The sequence below is a fragment of the Heteronotia binoei genome, chromosome 1, assembly GCF_032191835.1.
Source record: "Heteronotia binoei isolate CCM8104 ecotype False Entrance Well chromosome 1, APGP_CSIRO_Hbin_v1, whole genome shotgun sequence".
Lineage (NCBI taxonomy): Eukaryota > Metazoa > Chordata > Lepidosauria > Squamata > Gekkonidae > Heteronotia > Heteronotia binoei.
This window is the reverse complement of record NC_083223.1, coordinates 222,695,829-222,713,591: the sequence shown is the minus strand read 5'-3', so window position 1 is coordinate 222,713,591 and position 17,763 is coordinate 222,695,829. Positions and strand designations below refer to the sequence as shown.

The 17,763-nt window shown below is 43.2% G+C and overlaps 1 protein-coding gene across 1 annotated transcript in view; it reads left to right on the top strand.

The window, feature by feature from the left end:
* Positions 1-17,367, top strand: part of FBLN7 (fibulin 7) — a 47,623-nt gene extending 30,256 nt beyond the window's left edge. The window contains exons 5-8 of the mRNA XM_060248245.1: positions 36-173; positions 4,551-4,688; positions 12,732-12,870; positions 16,621-17,367. Of these exons, the coding sequence (XP_060104228.1) occupies positions 36-173; positions 4,551-4,688; positions 12,732-12,870; positions 16,621-16,993 (788 nt within the window). The 3' untranslated portion in view covers positions 16,994-17,367. The remainder of the gene's footprint in view (positions 1-35; positions 174-4,550; positions 4,689-12,731; positions 12,871-16,620) is intronic.
* The last annotated feature ends 396 nt before the right edge of the window (positions 17,368-17,763 follow it).

Sequence of the window (17,763 nt, the reverse complement as noted above, 5' to 3'; positions counted from 1 at the left end):
TTTTAATGGTTTCCGTTTTCTCCCTTATCTGTTAGTGCCACCAGCATGGAGTGTAACAAATGATCCAGCATTTAGTCGCAAGCCACGTTGTGCCAAATTTGACCGGATGCAACATTGCAGCTGTGAACCAGGATTCCATATGAGTGGCACTGCAGAAAACAGCATCTGCCAGGGTAAGCAATTGATAGAACGATACCTCTCAAGAATCAGCACTGGACACCAGAGCTGCCAGATCAGAAACTGAAAGCTGCAGGAGACCATTTTCTGGAGCTGCAGGTGCTGCTCCTTATGAGTCACCCTTGTTCAACATTCTTCTGCCATTACAATGCCTGAAAATTCTATTCCTCATAAAATCTAGACTATCCCATCAGTCTAAAATCTGGCACAGAGAATCAGCTCGGTTGGGGGTATACTTTCAGTCAGTTTTCAAAGAAATCCAGGGTAAAAAGGTCAAACTGCAACAGTTTAAAAACACATTACATTTATCTTGCAGGAATTCATGTATGCAACTGATATTTTCCACAAGGATTGTTGTAGTTTTTTATTCATACAACATCATCATTATTATGTATAATGCTTTAAAGAGAAGGACAGCCCCGTGGCGCAGAGTGGTAAAGCTGCAGTACTGTGGTCTGAACTCTCTGCTCACAACCTGAGTTTGATTCTTACAGAAGCTGGATTCAGGTAGCCGGCCCAAGGTTGACTCAGCCTTCCATCCTTCCGAGGTTGGTAAAATGAGTACCCAGCTTGCTGGGGGGGGGGGAAGTGTAAAAGAATGGGGAAGGCAATGGCAAACCACCCCATAAAAAGGTCTGCCGTGAAAACGTTATGAAAGCAACATCACCCCAGAGTCGGAAATGACTGGTGCTTGCACAGGGGACCTTTCCTTTCCTTAAAGAGAAGGAAGAGCAAAAAGATGGATCAAATATATATAAATTTAAATCATCTGCCCCTATTAACTGAAGCAAGGTGAATCTTCTCAATTGTGGTGTCCTCATGGCATGTAGGAGTAGGCGAGGTACGCAGCTGCCTGGGGCACCTACAGGGTTCCTTTGGGTGCTCCCTCCCCCCTGCTCTCAGCATCCTGGGTTGCAGACCCAGGAAGCTGAGAGCAGCAGGATGGCATGCCAGTGTGTGCTCTCCTCCAAGCCCAGCTTCCCAGCTGAGCTTGGAGGAGAGCGACCTCGCTCCAAGGCTGCCTCCTCTTGCAGGGGCGGCAGCCTCAGAGCCAGATAGAGCTGCCCTGCCATCCCTTTCATCCTCCTGGGACCTGGGTGGGTGAAAGAGGTGGCATAGCCTCGCTCCCAGCTGCCTCCCCTGCAAAAGCAGGCAGCCTTGGGGTGAAGTAGAGCAGCCCCACTGCTCCTTTCATCCACTCAGGATCCAGATAGGTGAAAGAAGTGGTGCAGACTTGCTCCCAACTGCCTCCTCTTGCAGGGGAGGCAGCCTTGGAGTGAGGCAGAGCAGCCCTGCCACTCCTTTTGCCTGCCTGGGATCCTGGTGAAAGAGGCGGTGTGACCTCTCTCCGACCCCCATGGCAAAAGTCCTGGAGTATCCTGACTTTGGTGCACCCTCCTGGTATCCATTCATCTGGTGCTCTCTGTTGAACCTTTGGTGCCAGGTTAAAACACCTTGTCCCTAGGCATTTGGTTCATTAGGGTTTTTTACCCAATCCTCTCTACTGTGGATCTTTAATTGATACTGCACATTAAAGATACATGTCTATTGCTCTTTGCTGGGGTTTTGGTATTGATCAATTCAGTTGGCTTTAGCAATATTATATTCCTGCCCTTAGATTATCTGCTAAAACTATAATTGACAACACATAAATAGTTAGAAAACCACCAGCAACATAATCTTTAAAACACCAGACTACAACAAAACTAAGAAAGGTGTGTTAGTTTATAATTTATTATTGTTTTATACTTCATTTATATCTGTGGTTTTCAGTTGCCTTATTCTTTTTATTGCAAGCTGCCTGGTGAATCAAGTTTGGTTAAGAGTGGAGGGTAAAGATGCATAAAATAAATAGCAGAGACATGACAGATGAGAGGGAAGGAAGAAGAAAACTAGGGATAGATGTGAGACAATGCCTTAGGCTTATGCATGCTTAGGGTTACAATTCTGCGTATACTTGGAACTTGGAAGGAAGTATCCAGGCCTCAGGTTCAGCAGGAGCTCACAGGAGCACAGCTCCTAAACCTTTCTGAGGGTTCCCCCTCCTCCTTCTGACCTACCTACCTTGTCCATTGAATAGTAGGTGTAGCTGCATAACAATCCCTGGATTAGGAGAGCAGGCAGCCAGCCAGCCACCAGGAGCTTTGCCATGCCCCCACCAGCCTTCATTAACCCCTGGAGAAGCCCAAGTCACCCTTTCTCCACTTCTTATGTGATTTTGGGCAGTAGGTGGCTTGCTGGTCTTTTGACTGGGGGGGCAGCCCAGGAGAACCCCAGGTGCGCGAGCCCTGCTTGGGCTTACCTCGCTCACCTGGGGCTCTCCTTTCTTGCATTAAGGTTTTTTTCTGGGATGGTGGTGGCATATGCTAATGAGTTATGCTAACAAGTTCCATCACCTGTTTTTCTACAAAATGACCCCTGGAAGTATCAAAATGTTCAATTAGTTTTTCTCCCAAAGTGCATGAACATACAATTGCACCTTTTGTTTTCAGAGGACTGGGTGGTGGGACTAATGAGTTAAGCCATAGGTTCCACATAAAGTTAGGTTTTGAAGATAGTAACTGCTGATGGTAGAAGCCACATTCCATGTTTGTTGTCCCAGAGCTGCTATGATATGTGGAGAAAACCATGTTAGACTAACAAAGAATTCCAGGGTGTTTCAATGCCATCTTGGGTCATTCTCAGATGAATGTGTTTTATGGAACTCCAGCCACCAGAGGTAACAACTCTCCTGTTATTTACAGAATTACCCACAGATGAAAGAAAGCAAAGATTCATTTGTCTTGCCAGGAAAATTAAACAGAAGTCCAGTGACACCTCAGCAATTAACAATGTTTATAGCAACATGACCTTTTGTGAGTCACTTTATCCGAGGCACAGAGCATGCATCCACAGGAGATATGTTTATGCTCAAAGTTACATTGACAGAAAGAAGTTCTTGTCAGGAGCAGCTAGTTTTGTGTCAGCCTGCTGCAGCATCTTATTGATTCCTTGATTCTATAAACCAATATGAGTCTGAATTTAGGAACTGTTATTCCAAAGAGACTGATCATTGAAATGTGTTTAGAACTTTTTTAGTTGAGCAAATGTCATTTTTAAATGGGCACATTTGCACTGTAGAACAATGAATTCCCCTCAGGTTTGAACAGGAATAAATGTAGTTCAGTTGAGTATATTGGCAGCTAGAGATCAGCCTTGAGTTAGCTTGAAACACACTGGAATCAGGTAGCGACTAAAGCTTTCTTGTCAAGCCCTACCTGGCAGACTGTTGTAGATTATTAGCTCAAAAAGGTAACAAAGCCTGGTCCTTTGAAGCTTCACAGATGCCAGTGCCATCCCAGAAGACACATACAGCAGTGTAATAAGGGGGCTGAGAAGGAAAGCATCTATGAATGTGTTTATGCATCACATACAATCTATATGTCCTTGATAAATGTTAATATTTCATATAATTTCATTAATTTTTCCCATTTTCCTCTTTTCTTTCTGTATCCTTGTTATTTTTTTAAAAAAAATATTTTACAAAGATACATGTAGCAGCTTGCTGGACATGGTACTTCAGCATGGACCGCTGATGTCAGTGCACCATAGAGCTTTCTGGACATGTGCCAATCTATTTGTAGAGTCTAGAATAAGAACAGCCTATGTCCAAAGTGAATCAGATAGACTCATATATCAGTGTCCAGCAATCTTTTCTTATCCTTCTTCTCTACATCCGAAATTGGTGCTTTAGCCTCTGCCCCCTTCTGCTTTATTGAGCATTCAAGATGGTGCCTATACCTAGAGCAGTCACTTTCTCTCCTCTAGGGCAGCACCCTCATTTTCCAGATGGCATTACCCTAGGGGCAGGCACACAAGGTAGTTTCATTTCCAAAGTCAAGGGATGTCAACTGGGGCACAGTGGCCTTAGTTTACAGGAAAATGTCCCAGAGGGCCACAGCTCTAGAGGGCTGCTGGTTGTGAGGAACCAGCATAGCAAAGCTCTAATAAGTAATAACTGTGTCAGATCTTCAGGAGTTTCTTGGCTCAGACCATTCATTGGCAATAATAGTTGGTGCTAGTTGACCAACTGTCTTTTCCCACAGGAGGAGGAAGCAACTGGTGAGTTAGCATTCATTGACCTGAGTGAGCCCTACAGCACTTGCTTGTAGCACCACAGGGATCACTCAGCTAGGCTTGTTTCAGGGGCTCTGTGAGCAGAGGTAACCATTTATGGCTGGAGAACAGAAAGAGTCTAGCATCTGGGCAACTTAGCTCACATCTTACAGAGGAATGAGGCTATCCCAGTTATTTCTTTCTTTCAATCCATGGAATGAGCTATTTGTCCAGAGTCTACAGCATAATGGGACTGTATCACTTTCCCCCCCTTGCAGATGTGAATGAATGTGAAGTTTACAAGCTGGAGGGAGCCCCTCTTCTCTGTATGCACACCTGCATCAACATTCCAGGCTCATACCACTGTTCCTGCCCCAGTGGATACAGGGTCTTCAGTGATGGGAAAAGCTGTGAAGGTAACACATCACTTTACAATTGCTAAGTGTATAGCAGATGGTGCTTTGCAGGAATGAAAGAAGCATGACAGTGTTGTTAGTTTCATGTTTCTTTCAAATACAACCAAGTACAACCAAAGAGTTAAAAAGGTATTGCAAAGAAAATTAAGTAGAGGCAACATGGTAAAGGCAATTAACATGTGGGCAGTCCCAGTTCTAAGATATGCAGCTGGCATTATCAATTGGAAACAAGCAGAATTAGAAGCAAGAGATCACAAAACTCACAAGATAATGATGCATCACTCATTGCACTCTAGAAGTGATGTTAATTGTCTTTACTTAACCAAGAAAATCAGGTGGAAGAGTGCTCCTGAAAGTTAAGCAAGCAGTTGAAGAAGAAAAATGAACACTGAATGAGTACATCAAGAAAAGCAAATAAAAGCTTCTAGTTGAAGTATATAAGGCAAACTTATTTAAGGCTTTTGAGAATTCTTGGAGAACAGGAGAGGTGCCGGAAGATTGGAGGTGGGCAAATGTTGCCCCCATCTTCAAGAAGGGGAACAATGAGGATCTGGGTAACTACCAACCCGTCAGCTTGACATCTATACCCAGAAAAGTTTTAAAACAAATCATCAAACAGTCGGTCCTGGAACATTTAGAAAGAATGGATGTGATTACTAAGAGCCAGCATGGGTTTCTCAAGAACAAGTCATGTCAAACTAACCTGATCTCTTTTTTTGAGAAAGTGACTACCTTGCTAAATCAGGGGAATGCTGTAGACATCGTTTATCTTGATTTCAGTAAGGCTTTTGATAAGGTTCCACATACTATCCTTGTTGACGAGTTGGTAAAATGTGGTTTGGATTTTGTTACCGTTAGGTAGATCTGTAACTGGTTGACAGATCGCACCCAAAGAGTGCTTGTGAATGGTTCCTCATCCTCTTGGAGAGGAGTGACAAGTGGAGTGCCTCAACGATCTGTCCTGGGACCTGTTTTGTTCAACATCTTTATAATGATTTGGAAGAAGGAATAGAGGAAGTGCTTATTAAATTTGCCAATGATACAAAATTGGGAGGGGTTGCAAACACAGAAGAAGACAAAAACAGAATACAGGATGATCTTGACAAACTGGAAAACTGGGCTAAAATCAATAAAATGAATTTTAACAGGGATAAGTGTAAAGTTCTGCATTTAGGTAGGAAAAATCCAATGCATGGTTATAGGATGGGGGAGACTTGTCTTAGCAGTAGTATGTGCAAAAAGGATCTAGGGGTCTTAGTGGATCATACGCTGAACATGAATCAATAGTGTGATGTGGTGGCTAAAAAGGCAAATGCAATTTTGGGCTGTATCAACAGTAGTGTCCAGATCACGTGATGTGATGGTATCGCTTTACTCTGCTCTGGTAAGACCTCACTTGGAGTATTGTGTTCAGTTTTGGGCACCACATTTTAAGAAGGAATGGGTGCAGAGGAGGGCGATGAAGATGGTGAGGGGTCTGGAGACCAAGCCTTATGAGGAAAGGTTGAAGGAGCTGGGGATGTTTAGCCTGGAGAAGAGGCGGCTGAGAGGTGATATGATTACCATCTTCAAGTACTTGAAGGGCTGTCATATAGAGGATGGTGTGGAATTGTTTTCTGTGGCCCCAGAAGGTAGGACCAGAACCAATGGGTTGAAATTAAATCAAAAGAATTTCCGGCTCAACATTAGGAAGAACTTCCTAACCGTTAGAACGATTCCTCAGTGAAACAGGCTTCCTCAGGAGGTGGTGGGCTCTCCTTCCTTGTTTTTAAACAGAGGCTAGATGGCCATCTGACAGCAATGAAGATCCTGTGAATTTAGGGGGAGGTATTTGTGAGTTTCCTGCATTGTGCAGGGGGTTGGACTAGATGACCGTAGAGGTCCCTTCCGACTCTATGGGCGTTTTCGCACTCACCTTCAGCTGGCGCGACCCCCCTCTTCACCGCGCAGGATCTGCGCGGATTTCGCACTAAACGCCGCGGAGCAGCCGGAAGAGCCAGAAACTCCCGGCGCAAAAGCCGCTCAAACGGAAACCGCCAAAAAGCAGTTTCCGTTTGAGCGGCTTTTGCGCCGGGAGTTTCCGGCTCTTCCGGCTGCTCCGCGGTGTTTAGTGCGAAATCCGCGCAGATCCTGCGCGGTGAAGAGGGGGGTCGCGCCGGCTGAAGGTAAGTGCGAAAACGCCCTATGATTCTAACAAAATTGATAATGAAAACACCTGGAAGTGGTTTCAAAATGGACACCTGAAGAAAGAAACAGAAGGACTCATTCTAGCTTTACAACAGCAGGCACTCGAAACAAAGACCTATGAATAGGTTAATACAGTGACAATTGTCACTGGAATTCTTGGAGCTGTACCTAGAAGTCTCAAGAAACACCTGGATATTTTGGGCACTGAACAAATAATACCAGCTCAGCTCCAGAATATAGTATTACTTAGAACAGCAGGAATCCTGTGATGATATATCTGCAATTGCCAAGAACTTGGCTAGATCTCAAATTGCAGAATACCACCTATCAGTCAAATATCTAACAGTGACAATTGATGATGGTGGTGATGGTGATGGAGATGACAGTTAACACACACACACACCCCGAAAAAAATAATAATAACGTGAACACTCACTGCTTTAAGAAACTGGTGCCCTCAGTGGCTATTGCTAGGCAACTACAACAATATTCAGTCTTTTCTCTCTCTCAGAAAAAGACAGGGGGACAGGGAGAGGCTCTTTGCAGGACTGTTTTGATCTTTGAGGGAGGTCTCATTGGGGCCAGTCCCATCAGCAGCCACCTGGTGACTTGCTATCACAACTTGCATATCCCATCCAGGCCCAGCTACTTGCTACTGTTCAACAGGAGCTTCCCCATAAAAACCAGCTTGATGTAGTGTTAGAATGTCAGACTAGAATCTGGGAGACCAAGCCTTGAATCCCCACTCTGAAGCTCACTGAGTAACTCTGGGCCAGTCACACACTCGCAGCCTAGCCTACATAGAGTTGTTGTGAGGGTCCCATTGTGGAGAAAAGTGGGATACAGGTGAAGTAAATAATATAACTGAATGTGGGGGGGCAGAAAGAAGATAGGTGGTTACTGGGTGGGAAAGAGAGAAGGAAGCAAGGAAAAGATTGAGGATATGGGGACTGCCAGGTCAGCTGGTGCTGTTCAACTTCTCTAGAGCTTTTCCAGGCAAAGGCTGCCAGAAGAAGGGAAGGAGAGAAAACTGAAACAGGGGGGCAGATAAAGATAGGTCAATTTGTGCGGGGGGGGGGGGGTAGAGAATGAAGCAGGAGAAGGGGAGACACCATGAGGACTTTCAGGGAAAAGAAAGAAGAAATGGTGGGGGAGGGAAAATGAGATGCCCCCCCAAGTCCATGTAGGTCCCCTGCTTGTATCCTATAAAATAACACTTTGTTGCAAAGCTCATGCTGTACCCCCCCCCCCAAACTTTATTAGGAATTGGAAGGACTCCCATGCTGACACCCAAGTTGGTCCACTGTAATATCTAGTTTGCCTCGAGAGCATGCAGACTGCTGGTTCCTCCTTTCTCAGTAGCCACACACAACATTCACAACATGACAGTTAACTCCTGCCTGTTATATCGAATACCTCTTATGCTAATTAATGCAGTAAAAAATATGACAGTAAGAACTGGGCTTCCAAAATACCATGCAGAGTTTCATGGCAGCGTGTAATGCACTATGAAAAATAGTAGCTGTGAATACTCAAGTCAGCAAGAATCTCAGACAAGGTATACATTGTAATATAGTTGAAGTATGTGAGGAGGTCTGAAGGTGAAGTGCCAAGAACTGCTGGGAATTGAATAGTGACATTGTATCCACGAAGCATGCACTCTTTGCTCTTGGACTCCTTTAGAAAATTCCTTCAGATTTTCATGAAACAGCTAGTTGCCAGGTCTTAGGAAAGTGAACTCATTATATGGCTTAAAAATTGTACTGCCCGCTTCATATGCCAGTTAATCTATAGCAGGGGTGTCAAACATGTGGCCTGTGGGCCAAATCAGGCCCCTGGAGGCCTTATTAAAATTATTATTATTATTATTATTATTATTATTATTATTATTATTATTATTATTATTATTATTATTATTATTATTATTATTATTATTATTATTATTATTATTATTCTATTAGGCCCCCGAGCAACTGTCTGTCATCTGCTTCCTTCACTCTCTCTCTCTTGCTTCCTTCTGCATCACAGCTTGATCAACTGCACAGGAACTACAGAGCAAAGTCTCTGTTTTCTTCATTGGCTAAGGCTCCTCCTTTGGGGAGGAAGCAGGTGGGGAGATGCAGAGCTTGCTTTGCCAGGCTTTCTCAGGTGGGGAGATGCAGAGCTTGCTTTGCCAGGCTTTCTCAATTGCACAGCAGAGCTACTGAACCAAGCCTCTCTTCCTTCTATTGGCTGAGGCTTCTCCCCCACCTAGCCCCCTGGGGAAGGATGGAAAGAGCCAGAGCTTCCTTTGTCCAGTTCCCTGCACCCCGTGGGAGAGATACAAAGAAAGCACCTTTAAGACCAACAAGTGCTAATGTTTAAAGCATGCTTTAAGTCCCCCCCCTAAAAATCTTTAATTGTGTTTGTCTGTGCCCTTTATAAAGTTTATATCTCTGCTACCTAATCTTAAATAGGTACACACATGGCCCAGCCCAATATGGCCTGGCCCCAACAAGGTTTCATTTATGTGAGATTCAGCCCTCATAACAAATGAGTTCAATACCCCTGATCTATAGTATTGCTTATATATCCCATCATTTCTCCAAGTAGCTCAGAAAACCAACAAGAGTAGCTATCCCATTTTAACGTGACTACAGCACTGGGAGGTAGTGTAGGCTCAACTGCCTTGCCCAAAGAAGGGGATATTTGTCACCAGCTGGTAGTTAACAATGGAATCTTATGCAGAGTTACTCCATCTAAATCCATTTTAAATCTAAATGGGGTAACTCTGCATAGGACTGCATTGTAATGGTGCAATCCCACAAACACTTTGCTGGGTGTAAATCCCGCTAAAATAGGACTGACTTCTGAGTGGACCTGCTTAGGCTGCTCAAGCTTGAGGAGGGGTCTTATAACTGCTTACCTTAGGACAGTTGGAACCATCCTCTTCCTTAAGGATGGCTTGTCTGCTCCTTGTACCCTCTGACCAGATGAAATTAACCAAGACTGGCAAGAACTGAGTAGTGATATGGAGAATTGGCTCAGTGGCAGAGCACATACAGTGGATACAGAAGGTCCCCCATATTCAGTCCTTGGCATCTCCAATGGGGGGCACTCAAGCAAATGGAAAGCCCCTTCTCTAGGCAGCCTCTGCCAGCCACAATAGACAATACTGAGCTAGATGGACCAGCGGTCTGTTTCAGTACAAGGCAGCTTCATCTGTAGTAGGATGCACTTCTATAGAATGAGCTTCTCCAAATCCTCTTGCCATGGGAGCTGAAACTGCCATCTGGAATGTTAACATCCTGATAATGACTGGCTGCAATAGTGAGGCCCTGGAACAGGTAAAATCATCCATTCTATGAAGAGAGAGAACAAGAAGAGAGAACAGATTGGGTTTATACCTTGCCTTTCACTCAGAGTGGCTCACAATCTCCTTTCTCTTCCCCTCCCCACAGCAGACACCCTGTGAGGTAGGTGGGAACTGAGAGAGCTCTAACAGAAACTGCTCTTGAGAGGAACAGCTCTGTGAGAACTTGTGACTGTCTCAAGGTCACATTAGCAGATGCATGTGGAAAAGTGGGGAATCAAACCCAATCCTCCCAGATTAGAGCTAATGCTCCTAACCACAACACCAAATTGACTCTGCAATGCCTAGAAAGTATGTCACAGTGGAGTTATCTGAGTCTGCATAGTCAGGAGCCTGCTGTAAGAGTCTCCTCACAATTTGAGACAATTCTGCATAGACACAATGCTGGTGGAGACACATTCACACATGGTGAGTTCTACACATGCTCAAGTCTTTTGCAAACCCACTGGGACAAAGACTGGGCTCTGCCTGCAAGAAGAGAATGTCTAGGAGTGACTGTGTCAAGTGCCCAAATTCATCTGCTAATTCCAAAAGTCAATCAGGACTTTGACAGGAGTGCCAGCAATGTCAGCAAGAAACTCCCTGAAGGCAATTTGTAAATCATACAGATCTGGGACTGGATAACATTAACTAACGCACACTGGAGAGAGATAATTCTGATTCAAAATGTACAAGTTCATTGGTAATAGCAATATATAAGTTAATTACAGCAATAAATCAAGACTTTCAGCCTTACTTCAGCTACAGCTCTCACATGTGAAAGCATCAGATGAAACAGCTTTTTTAAAATGCTGTAGATATGATGGATTGGTTTTAATTAGATTTTCTGTACACCATGTTTCTTTTACAAAGATACTTTTTTGTAAAAGTGATTGGCTAGATCTAATGATAGATAACAAACTAGAAAAAACAGAGACCTTTTCTCTTGACATGAGAATGAATGCTGTGTACTCAGGACTGACTTACACCACAGTGTGAAATCTATGCAGACCATGACTATGAAAAATAACCCAGACCACCGTGTTGACCTGCTCCATAAGTTCAAAGTCTCAAAGGAGCTCGGGGCTAAAGCATTCACTCTGCTATAGCATGACTTTGCAGAGTGAATTTAACATTTATGACACCTATAGCTCATCTTCCATTTATTCCTTTATCCCTGGGTTTCTCCCCAATAGGCAGCCATAGTCATTTGTAACATCATTTCCCCAGCCTCTCTTTCATCCTCACTATAACCATTCTGTGGGTTACATTAGGCTGAGAGAGACTGATGGTCCTAAGGTCACCCAGCAAGTTTCCGTGGCAGGTTGGGGATCTGAAGCTTGGTTAGTGTGACACTGCTAACCCTGCTAACCACAACACCATGATGGCAGGGCAGCACAACATACATAGTGCTCCAGGGAAGTCTTCCCTCTAGGTTGTTGTATCACATGCCTTCAGATTGTTTCCTGTTAGATCTTGTCTTGAGGGTGCATTTGAGGGAAATGTGTTCTGGCAAGGCTTCAGGCTTGCACAACTTGTGACATGATGAACTGAGCAAAGCTTCTTTCCTGGGAAATTAGCTTAGCTATGTTTTTAAAAATAGATGAGGAGCCTTGGTTTTGTAATACGCAAAATACATCTTTATATCATATTCAGTAAAAGTATTGTCTTGCCCAAAGAGTTTGGAAAATGGTTTCCAAAGTACTGTCACCAGAGTTAGGTATAGACCTTTCTTGCCTTCCAGAAAGATGATTGCTTAATTATGTTGTATTGGTTCCAAAGGGAATACAGATGTTTGTTTGGAATATGACAACGGCTATACAGTCTTTGCTAGAGTTTAAGTTTAGATTTATTGGATTTATATCCCGCCCTCCCCGCTGGAGCAGGCTCCGTTTGGAAGCAAAGTCATTCCATGGTGGTGGTGGGCCTTAGAGAAGGCATTTAAAGATACTTTCATTTACCAAGATACCTTTCATTTACCAAGTTGTGGCACCACTGTAGTGACACAGCTTGGAGAAGGTATTTAAAAAGAGCCTCTTGAAAGCTATGGCACCACTGTAGTGGCAACTTGGTGAGTGAACAGTCTCTTTAAATGCCTTTTCCCTCCTCCATTAAAAGTAATGGAGGATGGGGACACTTTCTTTGGGGGCCCATAGAATTGGACCCCCAGTCCAATCTTTTTAAAACTTGGGAGGGGGGGGGGTTGAGGAAAGACATCAGCAGCTATGCTGCAAATTTGGTCAGATGCATGAGGTTATGTTGAGTATAATGTACCTACAGCAGGGGAGAGTAATGTGAGGCACCCTAAGCTTCTGAGATGAATGGGCAGAACAGCAAATAGGAAGAGAGGAAAGAATTTATGTGGAAGCTTTCTCAGGTAATTTCTGTGTAGCAATGGTGATGTGCCCTAACGGAATGGATGGAGATCATATTCTGCATTCCTATTTCATTGATATTCTGCTGTGTATGAATCCTAGCCCATAAAAACAGGTGCCCTCATCTTTACATTCCCCTTTGTTCTGCAGACATAGATGAATGCAGTCTCTCATTGCACAACTGCACAAGAGGAACAATGTGCATTAACACAGGAGGAGGCTTTCAGTGTGTTAGCCCAGAATGTCCGAAGTCTAGTGGAAATGTCAGCTATGTGAAAACATCACCATTGTAAGTAAAACAGGAAATCCTTCCAAACTCCCAGTATTCTAAAAACAGGCTAGAAACTTTTATTTCAAAATATTTGTTCCCAGGAGCATCAACAATATGAAAAGTTTCCACTTTACCAGGCCAGCTGAATGAATTAACACTTTGAAAGCATAAAATTCTATACTGCCTGATCCTTCTCCCAGCTGCCTGGTTGCGGCAGAGGTTCTGTGTGAGATGATGTGGCTTAAAGACACAGAGGGAGAAGTGACTACAGCAAAGAACCGTAATAACTCCTTGGGTGCGTTCACACACATTTAACATGGTTTGCAACCAGATTTTTATGTGTAAGAATAGCAAAATCTACTTGCAGACAGTAGCCATTTGAAAGCACCCCTTGTCTCAGCAGCATTCTGCATCAAAGAATATACAAAACGACTATACAGTTAATAAAGAATTAATTAATTCCTGAAGAAGAACCAAGGCTAGACGTTAAGATGGCTAATGGAGTGACTGCAGTTAGAGCCTCTATGCCTACATTTTATGGTATGTAAAATAAACAATTTGTTTTCCTTCATAAATGGTTGGGTATCAGTACCTTGTGAAATCTGGAAGATCTTTCTAAACCTCATTATGATAGCTTGGACTTTTTTAATGGCAGAAAGTGGCTAGTAAAAGATAAAAGGTAGTCTCCTGTGCAAGCACCAGTCATTTTCAACTCTGGAGTGACGTCGCATCATGACGTTTTCACAGCAGACTTTTTTTTTTTTACGGGGTGGTTTGCCATTGCCTTCCCCAGTCATCTACACTTTCCCCCCAGCAAGCTGGGTACTCATTTTACCAACCTCGGAAGGATGGAAGGCTGAGTCAACCTTGAGCCGGCTACCTGAACCCAGCTTCTGCTGGCATCGAACTCAGGTTGTGAGCAGAGCTTTGGACCACCAGACCCTAACAAAGAATGGATTCACAAAGTTGACAATCTCAGCATCATCCTTAGATGACTACCCCCATAGAGTTTTCAAGGCAAGAGATGGTTTGCTGTTGTCTGCCTCTGCAGTGCAATACTGGACTTCTTGGTGGTCGCCCATCCAAACACTAAGCAGGGCCAACCCTGCTTAGCTTCTGAGATTTCATGAGACCAAGCTAGCCTGGGTCATACAGGCCACAGCATTTCAATCTTACATGAATTAATTTTTAGAATTACTTGTGGTGAAATATGGCAATAGTCCCAGGTTCCCCCCTCAGCATCCCCGTTGAAAAGGGCAAGGCAATAGGTGATGTGAGAGACATCTGCATGAGACTCAAGAGAACTGCTGCCAGTCTGAGTAGACAATACTGACTCTGAGGGACTGATGGATGATTCAGTATCAGGCAGCTTAATGTATTTTTATTTTCTTGCTTTGGGTTTATATCCCGCCCTCTCTGCAAGCAGACTCAAGATTGCTAACAATCATTTTAAATATCAATATTGAGTTATGGTATTAAAAACAATAAAATTAAACAATTAAAATAAATTAAAACTACATTATGGTGCTACTCAGAAAAAATTAAATAGGTGGGATCACAACTTTCTTGTTATTATGTTATTAGACATATGCTGTAGCCACAAATAACTGCATGCTGTAGTAAAACACCTGGGGGAAGAACTAGGAACTTCTGGCCAGCTGTTTTTGGAAGCAAAACACCAGACTAAATGGATCTTTAGACTGATTTACAGCACTTGTGTACACTCTCTCCTGCTCATGAGCATAATATAGGAATGCATGTGGGTTTAGGGAAGAGAAGCAATCCAACCATAGAGGACTGCTTAAATAACATTTATACAAATACCTGAACCTATGGACTGTGTCAGATCAGGAACAATGGCCCCTTTGCACTGCCACATCCCCCTCTCAAAGGATTACACTGCCTGCCAGTGATAGAACTTTTAAAACCATGGGCTATAAAACATAGTCCAGGTACAAATTTGGATTAAGCATTTTGTTTGTGTTTATGAATAGCATATTTTCAGTCAGCTCTGCAGTACTGCTGTGAATAGGAGTTTGGTGAATAGACATTAGCAGATTAATGGCTTATTCCCTGGTAGTGTGAAACTTCACTGGCTGATTTCTGCATATCAAGTTAATTTTTTAGCAAAACAAAAGCAGCTGTCATGCTGGTATATTTCCAAGAGGAAAATTGTAGTTGAGCAGCATTGAAAACAAAGCATAAGACATGAAAACCCTGCAGGATCAGATCAGTAATCCATCTAGTCCAGCCTCCTGTATCACACAGTGACCAACCAGTTGCCCTGGAAAGCCAACAAACTGGTCATGGAGGCTAAGGCATTCCCCAGATGTTGCCTGGTATTCAGAGGTTTTCTGTCTCTGGTTGTGGAAGTTCCTATGAGTAGTCATCATGGCATGATAATCTGGGATTGCTGACCAGTTATCTAGCTGAGCTCATTAGATATGTTTTGGATGATTGCAAAGCTGGACTTTTATTTGGAGTTAAAATCTGAATGCTGTTTCAAGAAACCCAAAGCCCAATATATATTTTTTTCTTGAATGTCTCCTGACATATTGGTAAAAACAAACCCTGAAAAAACATCTGAGGTCAAGTAGAACAATTCATGAAGACTTTAGTGATATTTAGAAAAAATGAATGCCCTAAGGGTGTTTCAGTAAATCTCTTCTTAGTGTTTTCCCCCCACTCTAGGCAAATTAAGCTGTTGTCTTATTGTATGATGAGCAGCATCACATTGATCAAAAGCTGGTCAGGATAATATTTTCTCATTTTAATGTCTGTCACTTCTTTTTTTCCTATGCCTTAGCAGCTGATAGCAAAACCACAAAGTTATTGATCATATCCTCCAGAATGCAGGGGAGAAGATCACCCCTCTGACCATCTATCTCTGTATGTCTTCCCATATGGCAAAGCAGTGGTTCTTTACTTCCAAGACATGTACACAGCAGAAGCAAACGCCCTACAAGTCTGTAACTGCTTAACATTAGCCATATATGTGTGGGAATTAGCCCAGAACAGATACTACAAGTTGAGCCAAAAAATAATGAGAAAGAGTTACAGGTTTTCTTCACTTCTGCAACATGCATGGACTTTTGAGATTCTGAGCATAAAGGGAGAATTAATTGCTGGTCTGAAAATCCACAGTATAGATCTCAGAATTGCCCTTCAAAGCTGAGACAAAATGAATAGCTTAATGATTAAGCTGCTGGTGTTTGTTGGATCATAGACTACAGAACAGTATCTCAGAATTTTCAACATGAACATTTACCCTGCAGTCTGAATGATTATGTTATACTTTGACAGGAAGTCAGCAGTGTTCCCTCTAAGCTGAGTTAGTGTGAGCTAACTCACAATCTTTTAGACTCCAGCTCACACATTTTTATCTCAGCTCAGGAAAAATGGCCCTAGAGCAAACTTATTTATTCAGTAGCTCACAACTTTAATGCCAGTAGCTCACAATGTAGAATTTTTGCTCACAAGACTCCACAGCTTAGAGGGAACATTGGAAGCCAGTAGCCTGTGCCTTGATTATTCATCATAGCAATGTGATGGGAATGCAGCTTTGTTTTCATTTAGGACAATTCTTTGAGCCAGTCCCGTAGAGTTCAGTGGGAAAATGAACTGTGGGCTGAAATTTCTCTCTTTGAAATCAATGAGACTTAAGAGTACCTAATGCTAGTTGGATGCTTTTTCCTTTGCTTTTTAATATCTTGCACTTCCTTCCTGAGATCTAAATCTTCTTGTGTTTCCCCTCCTTTTTCTTCCTAGCCAATGTGAACGGAATCCATGTCCAATGGACAGCAGATCATGCCATCATGCCCCAAAGACCATTTCATTCCATTACCTCCCACTGCCATCTAATCTCATCACTCCCACTGCTCTCTTCCGCATGGCAACTGCTTCAGCTCCTGGACGACCTGGTCCAGACAGCTTGCGATTTGGCATCGTGGGAGGAAACAGCCAAGGTCATTTTGTGATGCAGCGTTCAGACAGGCAGACTGGAGAACTCATTCTGGTTCAGAGCCTTCAGGGTCCTCAGACCATGGAAGTGGAGGTGGACATGTCAGAGTACCTCGACCGCACCTTCCAAGCTAAGCATGTCTCAAAGATAACCATCTTTGTCTCACCTTATGCATTTTAAAGGAACCTTTTACACCAGTGAGGAAATAAATTGTTCACAGACTGTTCTTTCTGATTGTGGAGTGCATCATAAAAGCCAAAGCTCATGTTGAGATTCTGGCTGTCTGGGTACTTGTTCATCTTGCCAGCTGCTAATTCCCGGCACTGTGGTAATAATAGAAGCCCTTGTATTTCTACTTTCATACTGCTTTAGATCCATCCTAGTTATAGGTTTATAGCAAAATGCTGGCAGTTCATGAATTAAACCCAGCCCATGGGCACCCTCTACTTGGCATCCCTCTCCCACATGTCAGACCATCTGTGATAATTCCTCAGAAGAATCCATATCTCTTGTTTTTTATGAATTATAAAGAAGCACAGTGAATGCTCCTTAAATACCTTGTTGTTGTTTTCAATTTAATCTTTAATATTGCCATGATGCCAGCTCCAAGTGATACCATCACGAAGGAAAAAGAGTCACAGAGTTTGGAACAGGAAGTAGCACTTGCTTCTACAGTGCCTTGTATTGGCTCCACTGTATAACCAGCCACGAACCCGTGAAGCTATAGAACCCTGAATCAGGACCCCCTGAAATGGTACCCCTTAGCCAGACCTTTCTCACGTAATCAAAGATGACATGATTTTTAGATGCTTCTTGCAGACAAAGACAACATACATAGAATGAGCTGACGGAAAGATGACAATGCGTGAGACTCTAAGCCCAAGGCTTAATTTGAGACTCACATTCGTAGGAAAAGAGATGAAGCCAGAGAAAAGTGGGGACTCAATTCA